Source organism: Panthera pardus, unplaced genomic scaffold (assembly GCF_024362965.1).
Source record: "Panthera pardus isolate Hobbes unplaced genomic scaffold, ASM2436296v1 HiC_scaffold_3, whole genome shotgun sequence".
Classification (NCBI taxonomy): Eukaryota; Metazoa; Chordata; class Mammalia; order Carnivora; family Felidae; genus Panthera; species Panthera pardus.
Window position 1 is genome coordinate 28335816 of NW_026526876.1, and position 23795 is coordinate 28359610.

The 23795-nt window shown below is 34.5% G+C and overlaps 1 protein-coding gene across 10 annotated transcripts in view; it reads right to left on the bottom strand.

The window, feature by feature from the left end:
• The window catches only part of TANC2 (tetratricopeptide repeat, ankyrin repeat and coiled-coil containing 2), a 361571-nt gene that overhangs the window by 199150 nt on the left and 138626 nt on the right, over nt 1-23795 (bottom strand). For 5 of the 10 annotated variants that reach the window (XM_019466611.2, XM_019466610.2, XM_019466608.2 and 2 more), the window contains one exon: nt 20764-20946. In XM_019466611.2, coding sequence (XP_019322156.1) covers nt 20764-20946 — 183 coding nt within the window. Of the gene's footprint in view, nt 1-1725; nt 2415-20763; nt 20947-23795 lie in introns of those variants that run through there. The other 5 variants (XM_019466615.2, XM_019466614.2, XM_019466612.2 and 2 more) reach the window with 3 other exon arrangements.

Genomic DNA, 23795 nt, shown 5'->3' on the forward strand with positions numbered 1-23795 from the left:
TACTGAAAAGACCTTAAAGGATTTCAAAAAGTAAACCAAAGATTTTTAAAATGAGGGGTTAAACTATAAATTACATAGCATGAGGCTTAATTTTTTTCATAGAATGCTGCTAGTTAAATCTATAATTTGAATCTTTATATACTGAAAAAAACCAGATGGCTCTCACTTAAAAAAACTTAGTATACGATAATACAGATTCACCAAATTAACCTACTGCAGAATCTCTCAAAATAGGGAGCTTCGTGGGCAGATTTTAATTTAGACAATTTATAAACAAACAAACATGTTTATATGCAATCTTTCAGGAATATATCCACTGGGCAAGGCCCCAAACAGAAAAAAAATCACAGGATATGCTAAGGAAGATTACAATAAATGAATATTAAAAATACTATCCTTATTAAAAAGTGCCCAAATTAGTCGCTGTTACGATTAATAAGAATTATGGTTTCAGGGATAATGGGACACAAAATCATTTGTATATATATGTTTGTGGGGATAAACTAGTCATAAAAGAGTGTCAGCTTGCAACATACACAGTTACTAACTAGACACAAAATTTAAAATTCCTATCTTCTTACACGACAATGGGTAAAATGTGAATATTCAATTCACTTAATCTATTAAATATATGCTTTCAAATAAAAGTAAAACCCTTTTATTAAAGACAGATATGACAGTACATGTAAATGATTAGTACCTTCATTATTCTTTAATATATTAATTCTCCCTATTTCTTAAGTGCTGGGCAAAGTCAAATGTATAGACCTATAGGCAAAAATCTCAAAAATGGAAGAAGGATTATAATTAAAATGTAGTAACAACAAAGAAACAAAATCTCCCCCCACCCTCGCATTGTGCAAATTAAAGGAACCCAGTTATGTCCCTAAAATATATCTTCTCTGAACAACATGCATTTAAGAAGATCAATTAAGGAAGATAACTAACTAAAAGTATAAGCCCAGATGAAATGCCTTTTTCTTTTGTGAAGTGGCTGAAGATCAGTCTAAATATTCTAATTTTGAAAAACCAAAGTTCCTACTTTTAGTACATTTCTAAGTTACCATGGCTAGCTGAAGAACTAAAAAGAGAAAATAATTAAGAACCAGAAAACAAGAGTCTTGTGAGAAAATTCAATCTAAAAATTCAATTTGCCTTAAATTGATAATTACTAACTGGTCTAAAAATACAAGAATGATAAATAATTTACCTTTCTCAATTGGAAAAACAGACACTATAAATAAAATAACAGCAATAATGTCAAGTTTAAAAAAAATCCTTACACTGTACAAGAACATCCGTTCGTAAGCATTCTGATAATGAAATAAGCAGGCTTAAACAATTCTAGGTTCCCATACTGTCACGTTTTAAAAATGTATTTTACTTATAAGTATATTGCAATAAGAAGTAGAAATCTATGCTAGAATCACAATCTAACAAAAAAAAGCAACTTGACCATCACATTTACATTAAAAAATTAGTATCTTTCTTCACAATGATATATTATTTTTAAAATATGAAAACTATTTTAACAGATTCATTCCCACACAGAATAAAAGAACACACAATTAAAAAATAAATGTGCCTAATGACATTTCTTAATGGCTTCCTATAAACTAAGTGTCAAATTCTCTTAGGTTGCGTTTCTTTTCCTACAAAGCTCAAAGTAGGCCTTACAGCTCAGAAATCCATGTAACACACAAATACTCTACTCATCATACTCACAGGCTTTAGTTTTTCTTCCTCATTAGTCAATACCATATAGCTTTTTCTCCTGCAAACCTGAAAGGCTTCTTCTTACTCACTGGTCATGCTGTTATCAGATCTGACATATCCGTGATGACCCACACTTTAATCTTCCCCAGCCAGTTCTTCACACTGCCCAGAACTTACTGCGCGTTACAGGTGATACTTCTTACAGCAGATGTTGATTATGGTCCCAAAGCACAAGTGATGCTCCCAAAGGAGCTTAGAACCCCTAACAACATCACCTGCTTCTTTTTATATCCAGAGATGCAATGTGATACTTGTTTTGAACAGCTAATGATTTCAAGAAAGATTACAGATGAGTTCTTTTCATTAGATCGCCTGACAGAAGCTTATCCTTTCAGAATACTGCAGCAGAGATAGACTATATGATTCCCTTAGGAGAAAAAGAAATGCTTTTATGTAATTTTTCCTCTGTGGCGCAGTTTAGTTTACCCTCCTGGTAGAGCAAACTGCTGGAAGGACTGGTTCTTAGGTTTCTAATGGCGCAGCATTAACATAGTGAATGATTCACGGATGTTCTTAACATTCAGGAGTAACACGGAGGGCTAGCAATGCAGCCCAGGTCCAGAGCTGATGAATGGTGCAGTGCTGCTGTTGTCATAGCAACCGAGAAGAAAAAAGCAGCACCATATAAGGAGCTGTGACATGGATTCTGGGAACAATTTATATTAAAAAGCTGTAAGCTCCTCGTGCCTTAAAGCTATAAACTCCTCCTCCTCAGATTTCACTGTTCTGAATTCCTAAATCAGCTGTGTGAATAGATATTACAAAATACAGTAACTAAGTAGACACTAACAAAACAACCACATCCTGAGGTAACGAAAAAGATTAATAACACTTTAGCAAGCTAATATGTGCCTGTGGTATCTTCATAATTTATTGGGTTAAATGGAAAAATTAAGACAGTGATAAGTAAAGAACTGTCAAGAATGTGATAGCAGAAAATTTATTTTTAAACAGAGATATTAAAAAACTGATTAAATGTCTTTCATTCAGAGGGTAAGTTTCAGATACACCAAAACTAGAGAACCATCAACTGACTGATATAGTAGCAACGGTATCATTTTCAAAGACAGGCAAACCACCTCCTGTATTCCTTCTAGAAGCATAAAGATTCAAAAGACACTAACTTCCCTGAAAATGCCCATAGCCTTTACTTATGATCCAGGAAATTCCTTGTGTCACTCACTGGAGAGACAGGGTTACTGTTCCATTCTATGCTTCTGAAGGCCTTCCCCTATGAGGCCTGGAGAACCTTTCTCATCAGTTTTTCCTTGCCTTCCAGGAATCCAGAAGAGTTCCTTCCCTTCCAGTGGACAGCAGGACAGTGTCAAAAAAGAAACACAGGAGAAGAGAGAACTAGGGACAGTGTCAGTGCATGAATTGAGCAGTGGCAATGGTACTCCCTCTGCAGTACTCTAGATGGCTCTGAGCCAACTTTCAGTAGGCTTCTGGAACATGAGCCACTGGTGCTATCCATCTATTTAGATAGGGGAATTCTACATGCAAGGGTTCTGTATCATAGTGATGTATGCTTCTCTCCTAGCACTGCATATATAATGAAATGTTCAGATACAAAATAAAGCAAAACAATTAGGTAAATCACTTATTACATTGTTCTCTTATGTGGGCAGTATTGCCACTGTAATAATAATTCTGGTATAATTATATATTTGTTAGTTATAGATTTATGATGTGTTCATCTTCATAAATGATGATAACCTCAGTGAAATGTAAATGAAAAGGACTACAGTTTAATAGAAAGGACACACACTTGACTAGTGTTCTGATTGTAGTTGTAATAATGCTTAGTTGCTTGGTAAGTCCTTAATTCCAATCCTCAAACTCATCAGCAGTACAATTTGAGTAATAACATATTTTCTACTTCTTTCTAAAGCAATGGTAGAAATAAAATAATGTAATGTAAAGCCTTGAAATTCTAAAAATCTGTTATCTTATTTAAAAATACCTAATTAAGCAAAACAGTGAAGATAAAATAGAAAATAGATTTCTACAGAAGTCAATAGGCAGAAAATGGCCAGAAAGAGTAAATATATTTCTGGCTAGTTTTCATGTTTGATTGAATATTTGGTCTCACCACACTGTACATATTTGTTGCAAGGAGTCATTTCATTTTAAAATTACAGTAAACATGGGGTACCTACTTTACAGTTGGTTGAGCATCTGACTCTTGATTTTGGCTCAGGTCATGATCCCAGGATCAAGGGATTGAGCTCTACATCAGGCTCCATGTTGAGCATGGAGACTGCTTAAGATTCTCTCTCTCTCTTCCTCTGCCCCTCTACCCCCCTTGCGCTCTAAAACTTAAAAAATAAAAAATAAAAATAAATAGAATTACAGAGATACTAAATAGTAAACAGAAATGCTGTGGACCAATGTTAAAGGATTATTTAAGATAATCATGTAAAAGTAATTCCACCGTCCCTACATGACTAATAATTGTCTTAAGAAAATTATAAGTTGGAGATAAAGTAGTATAAGTAATTTCTATAGAATGACAACACTAAAGAACATGCAAAGTGAGAAACTTGTTTCAAATGACTTTTAATTACTTTCACCTCACCTAACTAGAAAACTATAGGTCAAACCTAAAAGTAAGCATTTATGTTAGATTTGAAAATTCCACAGAGAGCATACCTCAGTTCTGTCTAACCCTTCTCTCTAGTAAAGTTTTAAAATCAAATATTGTCTTGGCACAATGGTTACTTTTGAGGGAAATTCTCTTTACTTGTTACTTTTAGAATACCAAGAACTCAATACCTTTAGGAAAAAGAGGGCAGGTTCACATCTGTCCCAAATCAAGTTGAGCTGATCCATGCATTAGATGGATTCCAGAATAATTATGTTTAAAAAATGCAAACTTTGACAAATAATCATTTTTCCACTGACATTCATTTTAATGTTGCTAATGCTCTGTATTAGCTAATCAGCAAGAGGATATAGTTGAGGTACTTTAAAAGACAAAATATATAGGTTCTGTTTTTGTAAAAATGGGCTTAATTGATGGTACAAGTAGAGAGAGATTTAAGGGGCTAAAGCTATTTCATTGGCTACTAATTTTTAACTCCCTTGTGCTGAATTTAGGTAAACCATTCTAAAACTTACAGAATTTTCTATTGTTTTTATTTTTATTCTTTCTCCAATCTTCCCCCTGTATAAGCTTTCTCTAAGAAGTAATCATCAGAATTAAACTTCACAGTGTTTAAAGGTAGGGTAATACTTATGAAGAGGTGAATACACGAAATTACTATTTTCACAGAAGTAAGAACGTATCCATCCTTCTTGTTACAGCAATTCAAGTTTTGGCCAGATTTCTAATGTGGAGTTTTTCCTTTACTAGGAATTGCTAATGCTCCAGATTATAACTTCAATTTGCAACAGTAAAATTGTGACTAAGAGAAGAGAAAGTAATACATTCCTAAATATCATATAATGTGGCCTCTACACATAAGACAACTATTCATCTGGTGGTCAAAAGGAGAGTAAGATAAGCTGGCAGGTTGGACATATGAAAAGCAGTATTTACTTGATGAATGCATAAATGATATTTAAAGGATTTCTGAGGATAATTTTCATTATACACAGTTTTTACTTGATATGTTGACTTTATTACCTAATCCCTGAAAAAATTTCCCAAATGTGGGATGCTACTTCTAAATTATATTCTCAACATTTTAAAAGGATCATTAAGCTTGCAGGTGGCTCTTTCAGGATTTTTTTTATTGATAAATAGAACACAAAAGAGCATATTGAGCTACAAGATATACATATCAAATCTCCTTCCTCTCACTTTACTTAATTCATTAAATGAATGTGAATTTATGAAATTCACTAAATGATACAGATGTATACATAACTTTTAAAAAATATAATCACTTTAGAAGCCAGAAATACAGACTTTAACCTAGAAAGGGAGAGAAAATCTAGATGCTGAACCAACACTGGTACATATGAGAACATTGTTCATTATGTTGTCTAAACAAAACAAACCATTCATACACGTAGACAATTCCAAAATGATCGTATCTCTATTTTTAATGCAGCCAGTGACATGAAAGAATAAATGACAAGATGATGTATTTATAATAAAGAAAACGTCCTCTGGAACATTCTGCCCTCTGGTGTTTAAAATGTTCATTAGAGAGGGAGCATTCTGTCATGCCACATGTTTATTACTTTTGGCGGGCTGAATGCATCAATTTGGGCACATAATTTTCTATAATAAGAAAAATATGGTTTAGCATTATAATAAGTCCTGTTATTATAATGGGAATATATACTCTGTGCTAAGCTTTCTATTATCCCATACTATCATTTACTTCCTGTTTGGAGAGTCACTAAGAGGATTTCTTTTGAATCATGGATATTGACTTATATGCCTTTCATGATGCTTTGTGACTGAGCAGTATTCCTGATGACCGATACTATTTAATTCTTACATTCAACACTTGACACTTTTAAACCTGCTTACATTCCACAGGAAGTAGGCAGAAAAGCAAGCAAAGAGATAGAGCCAATTAAGCATAAACATAGCCTTTCTAGGAACTATGGCATAAAATTGTTGTGAGTTTTCTGGGGAAGATCATAGGAGGCATGGACAAAGGAGTTTGTTGTTTTTTTTTTTTCCCTGTAACCTCCATGGTATTTGCCATGTTTTAAAGTGACGTCTGGGGTTCCTGGCTGGCTCAGTCAGAAAAGTGTGCAACTCTGTATCTCAGGGTTGTCAGTTTGAAAACCATGTTGGGTATAGAGATTACTTAAAAATCGTAAAAGAAAAAAAGAGGAAAATGATACATAACTCTTAGAACCACCACACGGCAGCTAAAAAGGGTATCAGAGATTATTAACCAAATGATTGTCAACTTTCCACCTGTTAGGATTCTTTTACTATTTTCTCCAATTATATACACTGAACATTTTGAAAGATTTAATGTACCAAAATTTTTATTTATTAATTTAAACAAAGATATACTATTAACTGAAGTTTCAAACAAATGTGAATTGACCACAGTAAGATGATATAATTTCATTCAAAGGAAATTAAGCTAGCCAATGTAATATTATGACAAATAAATGTATATTTTCTTTGAGGCATTTTTAAATATTGAGGATTGTATCCACGATATGGTATTGAATGCTACAGAGCTTAATGATGGTAAGAATAATAATATTTAAAAAGTAACTGTCAAATCATACTTACATTTTATATCAGTAAGTGCTAGGCACATTAGAGAAACTGCAAACATTTCTGTACCACCCTCAGTCCTAAGGTTTTATTATTCTTACTGTACATTTACAGAAAAATAGGCTCAAAAAGAGTTAATCTATCCAGATATACAGCTTACAAATTAACGAGTGTGGAATTTTAACCTGGTTCTTTGTCCAAGAGCCTAGCTCTTGACCAATATGGCACTATCAGTTCTTTTGGGCCTAGAATTCTGAGCCTTAATTCTGCCACATTACAGATTTATCTAAATCTTCATTCCATAAATATCTGCCAAAAATTACTTTATGATGTGTTGTCCTTGTTAAACATCTTTCTTGATGTTGACCACCTGCCCTCTTAGAACTTTGCCTGTCATCTGCTCCTAGATTCCCTTTCCTTGGATTGATAGGTTCCACCTCCTTCCTGTGACACACAATTACCTATAGCTGATCATCCTAATATTTAGGGTCTGTTTAGGCCTCCACTTAGTGATTGCTACCAGACTGCATCTTACTAAATTGCCTTCTCCACCCCAGATCCTAGGTGTCCCTGGTTTAGTGGGCCACCACTCTAACAGGAATACTGATCAACTCTACACTTCACAGTTTAGGGAAGCAGATTTCTTAGAAAAAAAAAAAAAAAAAGCAGAGAATAGAACAGAAGCTATGAGCCACTGATGAGTAATTCTAAGAGGGAATACAGATTGAGAGTATAGGCTAAAAATTAATAAGTAATTTATATATTCACAAATGTATGTAAAATATAAAGAAAGAAACATGGCCATAGTAGGAATTTTCTGATAAAGACAGATCTGTGTCCAAAAAAGAAATACACAGAGAGAGGACATAATCAAAGATGAAGAGTGGAAAACCCTTCAATTATATTGTCAAGGAAGAATAGAACCCAAGCTGAGAAGAGCTGTTTCTAAGACAGTACAAAGGATTGTTGGGATATTTTTAGAATAAAAAGATGGACAAGGGAAAGCCAGATCCAGCGCATGAGAAAGATAACAAATGATTTTGTTATAAGCTTCCACTTATGAATCAGCTGCTATGACCTAAACTCTATGTTCTTGACATACATAATATCTTCTCCAATCCATACAATACTCTGTGAGGCAGAAATAATAAAAATGATAATAGTAATACAGATAAGCAAACATGCTCAGAGTAGGTAAGTGACTTGATCAAGTCATACAGCTAGTAAGTGGCAGAGTCAGGGCTTGAACGCAAGTATAATGGACTCCACAAAGTTTGCCATGCTTAACAACATCCAGCCTCCAACCAAGAGACATAGAACAATTACTCAACCCTTAATTTCCTTTAATCTTCTCCATAAATGAAAATATATTTAAACTAAAAAAGGTAGAAAAAATATTGCTAAGAATTAATGAAATCTAAGTTATGAGTTAAAAAACATTCAAAACACAGGCCCACACAACTGACATTTGGTTTCTAAAAGAACACAAGAATAGGAACATCAAATTACTACTAGCAGTCTTTGCAAAATCATACAGGAAATTAGGAGGACTACAGGACTAGACAGTGGCAAAATACAGATATGAACTAGTTGATATAAAATTTTTAAAAAGGGAAAAACACTAAGACTCAATAAGGGGTCAGAAGGAAAAGTAATTCCAAAATAATGTCATGTCTATTTTGATAGAAAAAAAGGAAATAACACAGAGGTAGGCCCATCTTGATATTGGAAAGGTCTTAAATGAAGTTCCTTAAGCGAGAGAAAAGGAGATCTGATGGTAGTTTTCTGGGATATAAAGGACTGCCATGGGAAAGAGAGGTTCATTTATGTCATACAGCTAAAAGGCAGCACTAGGAGTAATGGGTGGGAACAAAAGAAGGGCAGATTTCCACCCACGTAAATTAGAATACTGACAGTTAAAACTCTTCAACAAAGGAATAGGAATGCAACAAAGCAGAAAGCTTGTCCTCCTTGAAAGTTTTCACAACAGAAGCTGTTGACTATCCACTTAAATTTCTCTGAAAACTAAATTTGCTCACACGTGTAAAGTGCTTAATATTGTCTGGAACATAGGAAGAGCTAAATAAACATTATCTATTATTACTATTATCATTACTTAAACGTTTAGCAAAACTTGCCTGCAAAATCATCTGTGCCTGCTGACTCTTAGGGATCTTTGATTTCTATGGTAACGGGGCTAGTCATATTTTTATGTTTGTTTGAGTCAATTTTACAGTTTGTTTTCTTCCACATCCTCTGGTTGTTTTTTTTTAAGGTGTGCTTTTAATTATTATTTTTTTAAAGTAATCTCTGTGACCAGTGTGAGGCTAGAACTCACAACCCTGAGGATGGAGAGTCAAATGTTCTACTGAATGAGCCAGCCAGGCAACCTCATTTCCTCTAGTTTTTTTAAGTTGTTTTGCCATAAAGCTCAATACTATAATCTCTTATAATAAGAAAACATTATCAGTGACTATTTCGTTTCATTTTTTTTAAGTTTATTTATTTATTTTTGAGAAAGAGAGAGAGAGAAAGTGGAGTGGGAGGAGCGGGAGAGAGAGAATTCCAAGCAGGTTCCGTGTTCATTGTGTCGAGCCCGACTGGGGGCTCAAACCCACAAACTGTGAGATCATGACTTGAAATCAAGAGTCGGACGCTGCGGGGCACCAGGGTGGCGCAGTCGGTTAAGCATCGGACTTTGGCTCATGTCATGATCTCATGGTTCGTGAGTTTGAGCCCCGCATTGGGCTGTCTGCTGTCAGCACTGCACCCACATCAGATCCTCCAACCCCCTCTTTCTCTGCCCCTCCCCATGCTCTCTCAAAAATAAACATAAAAACTTAAAAAGTTGGATGCTTAACCAACTAAGCCACCCAGGTGCCCCATCATTTATTTTATGTGTGTGTTATACATATTACTTATCTCTCCTCTCTCCTCTCTTTTTTACTTTGATCATTCCTTTCTAACATGTTTCTATTCTCTTAGTCTTTCCAATAAACTTGTTTGTGTCTTCACTATCAATAATTTTTTTTTGTTTTTACTCATTTCTGCCTTTAATTTTGTTTTTGTTTTTGAGAGAAAGAGAGAGAGGAAGTGCATGTGTGCATACAGGCAGAGAGGGGCATTGGGAGAGGGAGGGAGACTCTTAAGCAGGCTCCACACCCAGCACAGAGCTGGATGTGGGGTTCGATGTCACCACCGTGAGATCACGACCAGAGTTGAAATCAAGAGCTGGACGCTTAACTGACTGAACCACCCAGGCACCCCTATTATTTCTTTTATATTTACTTGTCTTCTAACTCCTTGAGTTAATGATTAATAAAATTACTTTCAGTTTGTTTTCTAATAATAGCATTCAAGCATACATACAATATACATAAATGCACACTGGAAAAAACTAAAAATAAATCAATTATATGTATGATGTATCAATGATATGTATGATGTATCTTTCTAAAGATATAAACCATATTTTATTTCAACTCTAATAACTAAATAGAAATATCACATGATCCAGTAATTCCACTATTGGGTATTTACCCAAACGAAATGAAAACACTAATTTAAAAAGATATATGTACCCCTATGTTCACTGCAGCATCATTTACAATGGCCGAGAAACCGAAGCAACTCAAGTGTTGCCTGAGTTGTTATTCTCAAAAAAATAAGATCTTGTCATTTACAACAACATGGATGGACCTAGAGAGTATTATGCTAAGTGAAATAAGTCAGAAAAAGACAAATATCATAGGATTTCATTGATCTGTAGAATCTAAAACACACAAAAAATGAATAAACAAACAAAAAGCAGAAGTGGACCCATAAATACGGAAAACAAACTGATGGCTGCCAAAGGGGAGGAGTAGAAGTGTGGGTAACAGTGGGTGAAGGGGAGTGGGAGATACAGGCTTCCAGTTATGGAATGAATAAGTCATAGGGATAAAAGATACAGCACAGGGAATGTAGTCAATGGTACTGTAATAATGTTGTATGGTGACAGAGGGTAGCTACTACACTTGTGACCACAGCATAACATATAGACTTGTCAAGTTACTATGCTGTATACTTCAAACTAATGTGACATTGTGTGTCAACTGTAATAACACCGAAAAAAAATCAACTATAATAATTAGAACATTCTGATAATTAAACACATCAAAAATAATATGAATTGCCAAAAATTTTATATGGTATATTGGTATCAAGAGAATTAAAGTATTGGGGTGCCTGAGTGGCTCAGCTGGTTAAGCACTGTACTTCAGCTCAGGTCATGATCTTGTGGTTTGTGAGTTCAAGCCCCATGTCAGGCTCTGTGCTGACAGCTCAGAGCTGGAATCTGCTTCAGATTCTGGTTCTCCCTATCTCTCTATGCTCTCCTGCTCCCTCGCTCTCTCTCTCTCTTTCTCTCTCTCCAAAATAAATAAACATTAAAAATTTTTTTTAAAGAATTAAAGTGTCAATATAAAAATATTATTAAATATTTAATAGAAAAAAATAAAATGTTTGGACCTATAGTTCATGAACGAAGGCAAATGTAGAAGTAGAAAAATGTTAACATCACCTTTGGGATGACTTCAAAAGGGTTACTTTTAAAGAAATTCACTTCAGCACTTATATTACCACCATCCTAATAATAAATCATTATAATATAATCACTAAAAAGAATCTGTACTGTGACAAACAGTTTAAAAGTTACTTTAATTATAAAGTAAAATCATCTACAAAACTATATTTGTGCTAATTAGATTGGTAAAATTGCATCAACTGTTAAACTATGAAATACTTCAGATCACCAATAGAGATCAATTTTTTTGTGTGCTTTCAAGTTTTTATTTAAATTCAAGTTAGTTAATGTACAGTGTAATATTAGTTTCAGGAGAAGAATTCTGTGATTCATCACCTAACATATAACACTCAGTGCTCATTCCAAGCGCCTTAATACCCATCACCCTAGAGACCAATTGTTAAGCCCCAAGCACCAGAGTAGCAGTGAGAAGTACATAAAGAATAATATAAAAGAATAAATTATCAGTTATTAGTTAACACCACTTACATTACTGAAAAGACCTATAAGAAATATTGAAAGACTTGCCGTTTAAATGCACTAAGGCATCACTGATGTATTCACACAGCTTACGAATACTCACTAAATGGGGACTTTTTTCCTGAATCTAACTCTGACTGGATGTGTCATTCATTAAAAGAGTAGAAAGTATGAAACTATTAAGCTCAAGCACAATGTGAAGACCACTATGGCAAACACTATAAGCTGGTTTACTCAACCTGTTCCAATTTGTGTTCCTATACTACTATGGCTGGAAAGCCAAAAATCTACATTTCTCAAATTGCCTTGAGTTAAGGTACAGATATATAACCTAAGTTTTTACCAGCAGGATGTGCCTATCCTCCCATGCCTTCAGTGACAAAGTAAGAGAATGCCATAAATAGAAAGTTTGCATTTTCTGGCAAACACTAAGGTCAAGACATCTGGTTCCTTTGCGGCTATTGTGATAGAGGCAGTGGTGTTCCTTTAGGATTATAGGGAGGTACGAGTTCCTGGTTGCATTCTTCAGGCTCTCCTGGAGATTCTGAAAGCTATCATAACCCTTCACTAAACATCTTTCTGTTTAGACTAGCTGGGACAACTCTGTTTTCTATGATTGAGACCCTAACAAAATAACTATTAAGATAGAAAAAGAAACTAGTGGGCCAGCTCATTAGCTTACCAATTAAATTGTACATCAAAGAAAAGAACACATACTAGGAATTTTTTACACAGATGAGGCTTACTAATAACCATTTCTCAGGAAAATTATAGAAAGATCTTCCTGGGAATTATCCTCATTTGTAGCATATGCTATAATTTTCCTAGGAAGACTCTATTTTCCTCTAGAAAATATTAGTCCTCAAATGAAAAAAAAAAAAAAAACATCGTAGGAGGTAATGATCATTTCGAGAAAGATAAGTAAATGGGAAACTGAGCAAAGTTTATAAAGAAAGACTTCTTTTAATACGGTACCGAAAAAGCACAGCTCTGTTGAAAAGTATCATCATGGTTTCTTACAACCTTGCACAGACTTGGCTAAGTCAAGTTAGACCCTAAAATGTCAGTATGTGGGTCCAGAAACTCCCTTAACTCTGTAGAATCTCACCAAAATAACACATAAAAAGAACATCTTCATAAATTCCACAATCAGGTCAACAGGTTTAGAGATAGGATTTCTAAGTCCACATCATTAAGTTCAAACTATAAGGGGATGAAGAACTGTAATAGGTAAAATCAGAGAAGAGAAAACTGACAAGAAAGTCTGTGATTAAAGGAGAGAACAGAAAAACTATGATGGTTTGGACACATGGTGTAGAAGCAAACTGCTACATCTTCATTAGGTTACCAAAGATATATTATAGACTAGTTCATTTTCATGTTCATAATAACAACTCTAAGTCATAAAGAAAAGGTCAGATTAAATTCAGTATATAAGTAACTTACGCATTTTAAAAAGATGTTCTTCCAAAATGTTTTTTTGTTTTTTTTTTTTTTTTTTAGTGATCTGAAGGGATAAACTCTTAGTACTAGAATAAAACAAGTATCTAAAGTAACTCCTCAGAGTAGTGGTTCTCAAACTTCAGTGAGCAAAATAGATTGCTAAAAATAGAGTTTCTTGGGCTCCAGATTTAATGAGACAATCTGTGAAGTGAGATTGATTGGGTAAATTTGGATACTCAGGAATTTGCATTTTTCAAAGAAGCACTCCTGGTATTTATTTATTTATTTACTTATCTTTCTTTCTTTCTTTCCTTCCTTCCTTCCTTCCTTCCTTCTTTCGTTCTTTCTTCCTCTCTCTCTCTCTCTCTTAAAGTTTATTTATTTATTTTGAGAGAGACACAGACAGAAAAGTTGGGGAGGGGTAGAGAGAGAGAGGGAGAGAATCCCAAGCATGCTCTGTGCTGTGAGCACAGAGCCCAACGCTGGGTTCCAACTCCCGAAACCATGAGATCATGACCTGAGCCAAAGCCAAAAGTCAGATGCTCAACTGACTGAGCTACCCACCCAGGTGCCCCACTCCCAGTATTTCTAATACAAGCAGTCTAGGGGCCACACAGTGAGAAACACTGTCCATGAGATTTCACATAGGTGAAGATTTTACGATAGTATTATAGTCACAAATTTGATCTCCCTCTTTTTTTTTCCTTTCTTTCGTGTGTGAATGTGTGTGTGATGGAGAAGGTGCATAAACTTAGAAAAAAAGTACAATCCAAAAAAGTGTATAGGTATTGCACTTAAATTTTAACAGCAACTGTGTGAAGGTAAGTGTGTGAAGGAAACCAAAGACAGCATAAATTAACTAACATACTTCATATAACACAACCAGAAAGAGGTAATGCTGAGATTCAACTTAGTTTAAGAGCAAAGCCCATTTACTTCCATTATATTTGTGGTTCTTACACTTGAGGAATGGATGAGGAGGCTCGAAAGGTGGACCTCTGGGCTCTTTACACTTGTTTCAATCACACAAAATCACCACTGCTTGTGCATTTTGTTACTTGAAGCCAAACATACTAATAAACTGCTCTTCCAAGTGTCAAATTCAGTTGCTTTAATAAGGCTAATTTTTTTGTGTGTGAGAAAGTCTCCATATACACATCATCTAACCTGACAGAAACAGAACCATTTCATAAGAAAAAATGTAAATAATTTGTTATTTCGACCCTTCTCCATTAAGGAACATTGTGGCATTTTTGCAAACTTTCCCTGGTAGCGGTTGAGTAGAGGTATGGAGACAGAACAACTATATTTCAATGAAATATATATATATATATGGCAATACTACAGCTGCTATAAATAATCTTACTATAAATAAATACTACAACACTATAAACAATAGTGCCACTCTGTATGAGTGACTTCCATTCAATTATGAAAGTAATTAGAATACAGTTATTTTCTTATATACAAATTCTTAAGTTCTTATAAAACCTAAAAAACGGTTTAATTACACTGCAAATCTAGTGTGTGTAAATATTTCGAAAGAATTCTTTATTTGATCATACATGTTGATTTTTCAGATGCTCAAAATATACATACTGACAAAGACTTTCTCCTTAACTAGCCTTTGTCAGTCTCCTCTGAGCCCCCTTCCGCTGCGTCTCCTCCTTGGGCCTTATCCTTAAGCCTGCAGTCTAGTTCAGTAGCACCAAGGATCCTGGTTAGTCCACTTAGTATGAATCCCTCCACCCTCGACATATGATCACCCTGGCCCATCCAGCAAGAGTCCTTCCTATTAACCCGGTTTTAGCAAGAATCCCTTTACCCTTGATGTCTCCTTTTAGTAATTTTCTATCTATACTATCCACCTTTATCCTTGGCTATAAATCCTTAGCTTTCTTTACTGTATTTAGAATTGAGCCCAGTTCTACACTACGGTCTCTTTTCTCCATTGCAATAGTTCCTGAATAAAATCTTTTACCACATTAACTACTGTCCAGCTCTGGTTTTAACAATACTGACTGATGATAACTGAACTTACCTAAACTGAATTAAATAACATCCCCTTGACATTCCCTACTTTTGGTCTGGAAGACAAGAGGAATACAGCAGTGGAAGTAAGGGCCCCCTCTTCTGTACTCCTGCACTGAGTAAACCCTAGAATTTACAATAGCTTGATATTTAACCCATAAAACTAGAGAATCTGAATTAGAAACAGTAATGCATTAGAAACAGTAATGAGGTCGGAACCTAGTTTAATTAGTACTATCATTCCAAAGAGCTTAAAAGTCTTCATATACATTTTCTTGTTTAACCTTAAAAAGAGAGAGAGAGAGAGAGAGAGAGAGAGAGAGAGAGAGATTGATTGATTGATTCTGGGGCTCGAGATTTAATGAGACAGAATCTGTGAAGTGAAGTTGATTAGGTAAACCTGGATACCCAGGTATGCATATTTCAAAGAAGTATTCCCAGTATTTCTAATGCAAGTGGTCTAGGGACCATACAGTGAGATACTGGGTAAGATTATTTTATCCATATGGAAAGTAAAATAGAAATATTAACATTAGCAATTACAGAGCTTAGATTACCATATAAACCTACTATATTTTTAATCTAATAAAATCACTACAATATATCTTGAATTCTAATATTTTTTCCTAAAGTTATAAGAGATTTATTCATGCTACAGAATCGTGAATACATTTCAATAAATCAGACTATGAAGACCAATGTAATCTCTATGCTCTGTATACTTTCAAATTGGCTTTTCAATAATTTTCTCGAGACTATGTTTCCATTTTATCCAAGATTATAAATGAGAAGTAACACTTATTTAACATTTATTATGTATTAAATTGTAAGTTTAAGCAATCTTATTCAATCTTCACAGGAACCCTGTATTTTTTTCTAATAATAAAATTCACTAAAGTACATCTTGAGTTCCAGTGCTTCCAAAAATTGCAAGATAAGTATCATGTGAAAAATGTGTCGTAAGTACACTAAAATATATCAGGGTATGTAAACTGTTATTAAATATAAGCTCTTTTTAATGTCAAAATAGCTTTAAATCTTTTTCCCAGGATGTCTTTATAAACAAGTCAATGATACCTTTATATCCATGATGAAAATAATATTTTGGCCATAGCTAGCATCCAAAGTAACAAGGCTGCTGCACAATCAGATGGGTTATTTTGACTTATTTACCATCTAAATAGGACTACCACACTGTCATTCCAATCTATACAGTGAATTCTTTTAAAATCAGTCCAAAAAGATTTTCCAAAAGACTATGTGACAACCCACTTGGTATCAGTATTTGAAGGTCACTCCTCAGAAAAGTAAAGGGCTTACTTAAGGTAATTAAAGAAATTACTTCCAGATCACCTTCCAAAGGCTCAGAACTCATATTTAACATAACCAACAGAAAGTCACCCAAATCTCCTTTAGAATTATAATAAATGTGGCTAACATTTATTGACTACTTCTTCTTTGTCAGGTACTGTCTCATGAGCTTTATGTGTACTAACTTATCCAATTCTTTTAATAGTCCTATGAGGCAGATACAATTAGTATTCCTATTTTAGAAATAAGTACAGAGACTGAAGTACAGAGACTTTTAGCAAACTTGCACAAGGTTACAGTTAAGAAATGGCAGCCAGCGCCCATTTTGTTATACTGCCTCATGAAATTTTAGATTTTACATGTGATAAAAAAAATACAAACATTACAGAAAGGTACGCAACCAAATTTATGTCATCCCTCTACCACTTTTGGGTTACAGTCAATGTATCTCCACACCACCATAAAATGTATGCATGTGTGTATGTTTGTGTGTATGCATGTATGTGTGTGTGTCACACAAATGGATTACTATTAATGATAAATAGTAACATTTTAATTTTTTTACTATATACATGTACACATATGTACATACATACATGTTTCAAACTTGTTCAAGTTTATTTGTCAAATAAACACTCTGCAATAAAACTGCTGTGTCAAGGATTATGTGCGTTACAATTCTGACACATACTATCAAACTGCCCTACAAAAAGGTTGCAATGATTTATTACCCTACCAATAATGTGAATACTCAAAATTTAACTTTTACTAGACTTACAGTGTACATAATAGGCAAACAGTATGAATTAGGCAAGTGTTGAATGAATGAACTATTTACTGGCACTCCTAATTATTTACATTTTAAGAAGTATGCTTGAGGGGCGTTAAGATATTATGAACACAAACATCTTGGAAAGCGCCCCGGGTAAGAATCTGGAGAACTGGAGCACTTCCATCGGCACAGTAACGGGGACCAACACTGTCTCTGCACACTCCCCTCCATGCCTCCTCAGTGCACAGCCATATACAACAAGGTCAAATGAACCTTGAGGCTTTCCCAACCTTAGGTTATCTTCTGTTGCTTGGAATAAAAAAAGTCTTAATTGATATACCAAATGGGTTCTAATGTACACCTGAGTGAAGGACTAAGCTAAATACATTAGGAGTACAAAGGTTCTATGATAAAAATGATAGGAAAAGGTTAGTTATTCCTTCATTATATCTTACAAGATAAAACAAAGATTCTTTTCACCACTGTATTAACTTATTAGAAGTGAAAGATCTATTTAAAGATCAGGAAAACACACACAAGGTTAGTGAACATGGCATACTCTAGTCCCTCATACACCACTCTTTACGCATTTGCCAACAATATCTGATTAAAAGGTAAATCAGATCACATTACTTCTCATTCCAGCTCTTCTCAAAAGTTGGTTTCCTTACCATGACCTAAAGACTCTGGTTTCTGCCTACCTCTTCAACTATCTTCTACCACTGTCCCCTCTGACTTATTCTGAAACCATTCTTGCCTTCTTCCCATTCTTTGAACATACCAATGCTGCTTTCTGCTTTAGGACTTTTGTTCTGGCTGTCCCCTCTGCCCAGAAGGCTCTGACCCCAGACCTTCCCATGAGCAGCTTCGTTTTGTTATCCACACCTCTCTTCAAATAGCTCTTCTTCTGACTCTCCTTGACCACTCCACAGAAAGAAACCCTACCCCCACTCCAGTCTCCCTCTATCCCATTTTATGACCCTCTTATTACTTGTCACTATCTATAATTTTTCACCACTGTATCGAGTAGTGCTTGGCATTTCTCACCACTGTATCGAGTAGTGCTTGGCATTTTATGAGTCCTAAACAAATATTTGCTGAATGATTAGGTGAAAAGCACAGAAAAATAATATGCAAACTACTTTGACTATAGCAAAGCCAGGGTAACAAATATTGGAAAATCAAAAAGAAAACAGAATAAGATGACTATTCTGGCCCCACTTACTCAGTTGGGTTGGTAATATGAATACAAGGAATATAATGGATAAATCATTAAGTGGATCGAATTAATGCATTTTGTTAAAAACCATTCTCTGGAGGCCATTTACTTATGGTCAGCAAGTCGTTCTCTATTCAACTTTCTTTTTAGTTACTCATAACAAAATATAATTAGGAAAGGAATGATAGCTCATAAATAATCTACTGACCAAGGTTTTAAATTTAAATTTCAAAGTAATTTCATTCCAGGTTAAACCAGAAACTTATCATCTGCTTTACTTGGTAGAAAATTGGCCACAGAAAAATTTTCATGGCACCCTCTTTCAGGAGACAGATTTCTTTCATTCAGAAGTTTTAAAATGCATTCTCAACCTTTAAATTCTTAGGCCTTTGACAAACTCTTCAGAAAAATAAAACTATTTGAGAGTATTCAAATACTTCAAACATTAAAAAATTAAAACTGAATAGGTCATACGTGTAATTAACCAAGTATGATTCTTGTCACTGCTTCCCTGTCTCACCTCTGATATCAGGCATGTAATTGACTTTGTTATTAAATGTATTTATCTTTTAATAAAGTTTGCTTATTTAAGTTGAAGTTTAAATTGGGACAGGAAAATGGGATAGGAAAGTGTTATCTCCGAAACATCAGGCAATTCAGTTCACTTCTGTTAGGAAACGGAATTTCTTTTGCTATCTCTTCTCATGTGTAGTAAATGAAGCACATCACTTCATAGCCATCTCATATATGGTTATTTGTATTTTCAGTTATCAGTAACACCTTAAACTGCAAGAAAAAGGGGCAATTTCTAAGCAAAGAAATTTTATTAAGGCCCATGCACCTAAAATCTATCCTATTTTTACATATCAGAAGGGAATAAGTATTTCAGTAAAATGTTACTAAACTATTTTACAGATTGTTATCTAATCAAAGTAGACTTTGATTCAGTTATTTGAAGAAGCCTAAAAAAACAGTAAACAATATAAAAGGCATGACTTATGCTTTGTGGAACTAAAGAATAAAAAATACTATTATTTTCATGAAAATTATAAACATTATAAAATTTTCATTCAAAATAGATGTAAGTCCCAAGATTCCATTTTCCCCTCTTTGTTCCTGTTTTCTTTTGAATTGTCATATGATAATCAAACCTCCCCACTGTCTAACTTAATGCCAGACACGTAAGAAGTAGTTAATGTATCTATTGGGAATGACTTAATTTCTTGCCTCTAATCACTCATAACCCATCAACTTACTAACACAAGATATATACTGATAATGTTAAACTTAAGAAAATGACCCAGGCTTGCATATTTTCACATGTAAGTATCGTCCAACAGAGTAAAATTTCTTCTCTGAAAAAGCTTAAAAGGACAAAACTTCATTTAATAAGGACACAGTTTCACACCTAATAGCTTGATCTGAATGGGTAATATGTATTTTGAGACCATATTTAAGTCAATGCAATCCACAAGTTATGAATCATGGTAAATATCCTAAGAAGTTGCAGGAATGTACAATGGAGAGGAAAATATCTAAATCAAACTTTTAGAAATAGACGTGAAATATACAGATTAGGATTTCAAACAAAAACCATGACTGAGGTACCTTTGCTGAACTATGAAGCTCTTATTATCCTAAAATTACAATATCCCCATCTGTTAATCTGACATGAACAAGCTGATAAATGAAATCAGAACAACAGTGTGTTCTGGCAAAACTAGAAGTTTCCTGAAAGCCTAGAAAAATATGTCCACAACAGATGGATCACTTAGAAAATAAATACATCAATCTGTCAAACTGAGTACTATTCTAATTCCCTAAATTAAAATCAGTAGGAGTTCCAATTTCCAAGAGTCTGTGACATTAGGAAGGCCAAAAAGGAAAAACCTAAAGATGCACATAAACATATCTGATATGACCTAAAGTGTCCTGTTAAACATACTAAATTTAGGTAAAGTCCTTACCAGTTAACTTCTTCACAGGTTGGAGCCGAACACTGATAGACTGATGTGTGAGTAAGGGGGAGGATGGAAGAGAGCGAGACATGCCCTCCATAATCCGAATGTGCTGCATACCTTCACTCACTGGAAGTGGTGGGACGGCGTAGTCTGGCTCAAAAGCACAGTCGCTTTCTGTGGAGATGCCACCTGTTGAGATAGAAAAGGATGAACAAAGGAGCTGATAAGAAAAGATTCTTTCTTCTCTATTAAAATTGATCTTTTAAGATGATTCAGAACAGCATATACCCACATTGATTCTCACTGTGAAAAGCAAAATAAGGTATTCTCAACACCTACATTCACTTGTATACTTACTGGACACTTAACTCCAGGTGTAGCACTAGGAGATAAAACATGGGAAAAACAGCGTTCCTCTTTGTAAAGGGCTTCACTGTCTCATGAGTGATACAGTCACATGAAAAATAGTGATGGTACAATTCAGTAAGTGTTACAATTGGAGCACTTTTTTTTTCCAGTTAACTTCCTGATAAGACACATGAAAGAAAATATTCACCTGATGATATTCGCCTTGATGATCCAATATGTGCAATAGCTAGTAGGAACACTGTAATTCTATTTCTTACCCCTTCTCCAAAAAAGTATGTGAAAATACAAGTGGGTAAGGTTGACATTGTTATATGGTGATTTTTGAATCTGCCTTAGTATTTTAAAAAGATTAAGTTATTGGCTGTTCATTTCCACTTACATACTGTTGACTTCTGGTAATGGCAAATTACATACTTCAGACCAATGTTTCCTTAAGAAAAATCAGAACTATACATATGCTTTAAAATCTTCCTGAAGGCACTGAAGAGTTAATAGTATGATGAAGGATTAAAAAATAAGACTGAAGCCTGGCATTAGGGGCTACTTTTTACTTAGTGACATCTGAGAGACTAAGAAGCTACTGACAGGTTTAAAGAGCTGGAAGGACAAATATTGGAATGCAGGGGAAACCAAGATGCAGAGGGGAAGCTGGTAAAACTCCAACACTTTTGTTTGGAAGCCCAAAGGGCTATGCTCTAAGAGTAAGTAAGAACCAAAGCTAGATTGGCCTTTTACAGGAAAAAAAGCTCAGCTCCAAATGTCTACCACAAAATTAAATTAAGACAATCTTGGATTGCTAATGCCTGCCAAAAACGAACAGAAATCTTCTTAGAGGGAGAAAACATCGTCATAGGTCTCAAATTACTCCCACAGTTTTTCATATACAGTATCTGGCCCTTAATTAACAATAACAAAGAGATAAAACAATATGAAAAAAGTAAATAAGAAAGACCATTCAAAAGAAATAGTCTCACAATATGGGGCAATAGGGCACAGAATTTAAAGTAGTATACTTAACAACAAAAAGATTAAAATAGTTTGAAATAAATTTAACCAAGAAAGTGAAGGATCAGCACAATGAAAACTGTAAGACATTGATGGAAGAAACTGAAGAAGAGTAAGTGGAAAGTTATCCCAAGTTCATGGACTGAAAGAATTAATATTAGTAAAATGTCCATATGACCCAAAGCCATCCATAGGTTCAATACAATCCCTATCAAGATCCCAATAGCATTTTTTTATAGTAGTAGAAAAGAGCAATTCTAAAATTTATATGAAACCACTAAGGACCCTAAATTAGCATAGCACTTCTGAGAAAGAACAACAAAGTGAGAAGCATCACACTTCCTGATTTCATAGTATATTACAAGGTGATAGTAATCAAAACAATTTGATGCTAGCATAAAAACAGACACACAGACCAAGAGAACAGAATAGAAAGCCTAGAAATAAACCCTTGCATATACGGTCAACTAATCTTTGACAAGTGCACCAAGAATACGTAACGGGGAAATGATGGTCTCTTCAATGAATAGGGCCAGGAAAACTGAATAGTCACATGCAAAAGAATGAAATTGGATCCTTATCTTACACTGCATACAAAAATCAACTGAAAAAATGGGTTAAAGATCGAAACATAAGATAATGATACCATAAAATTCCTAGAAGAAAACATAGGAGAACAACTCCTTGAAATTGATCTTGGTGATGATTTTTTTGGATTTCATACCAAATACACAGGCAACAAAAGCAAAATATAAACAGGTGAGACTACATCAAACTACAAAGTTTCTACAGAGCAAATGAAACCATCAACAAACATGAAAAATCAATCCCTATGGAATTGGAGAAAATACTTGCAAACCATACATACTTAGGGGTTAATAGCCAAAGTATGTATGTAAGAAACTCATACTCAATAGCAAAAAACAAACAACCTAGTTATACAATGGGCAAAACACATAAATAAACATTTTCCAAAGTAATAACCAACAGGTATATGAAAAGTTGTTCAACATCACTAAATATCAAAACCGCTATGAGATATCACCTTACACCTGTCAGGACAGCTATTATCAAAAAGTCAAAAGAAAACAAGTAGTGGTAATGATAGGGAGAAAAGACATCTCTTGTACACTGTTGGTGGCAATGTAAAACTGGCACAACCATTATGTAAAACATAACTACCATATGATCTAGCAATCCTATTTCTAAGTATATATCAAAAGGTAATAAAACTATCATCCCAAAGAGATACTTGCACTCCTATGCTCATTGCAGCATTATTCACAGTAGCCATCATTTGGAAAAACCTCAATGTCTGTCAACAGATGGATGAAGAAAATGTGATTTTATACACACACACACACACACACACACACACACACACACGCACGCACACACAGGCATGCACGCATGCACATGCATGAATGTTATTCATCCTTAAAAGAGAGGGAAATCCTGCTGCTTATAACAATATGAATGAATCTGGAAAACATTATGCTAAGTCAACTAAGCCAGACACAGAAAGACAAATACTGCATAATTTCACTTGTGTGCAGAATCTGAAAACTAAAATCAAACTCATAGTAAAGAGAGTAGAATGGTGGTTACCTAGGCTAAGGGGATGGGGAAAAAAGAGAGATATCAGTCAAGGGTACAAATTTTCA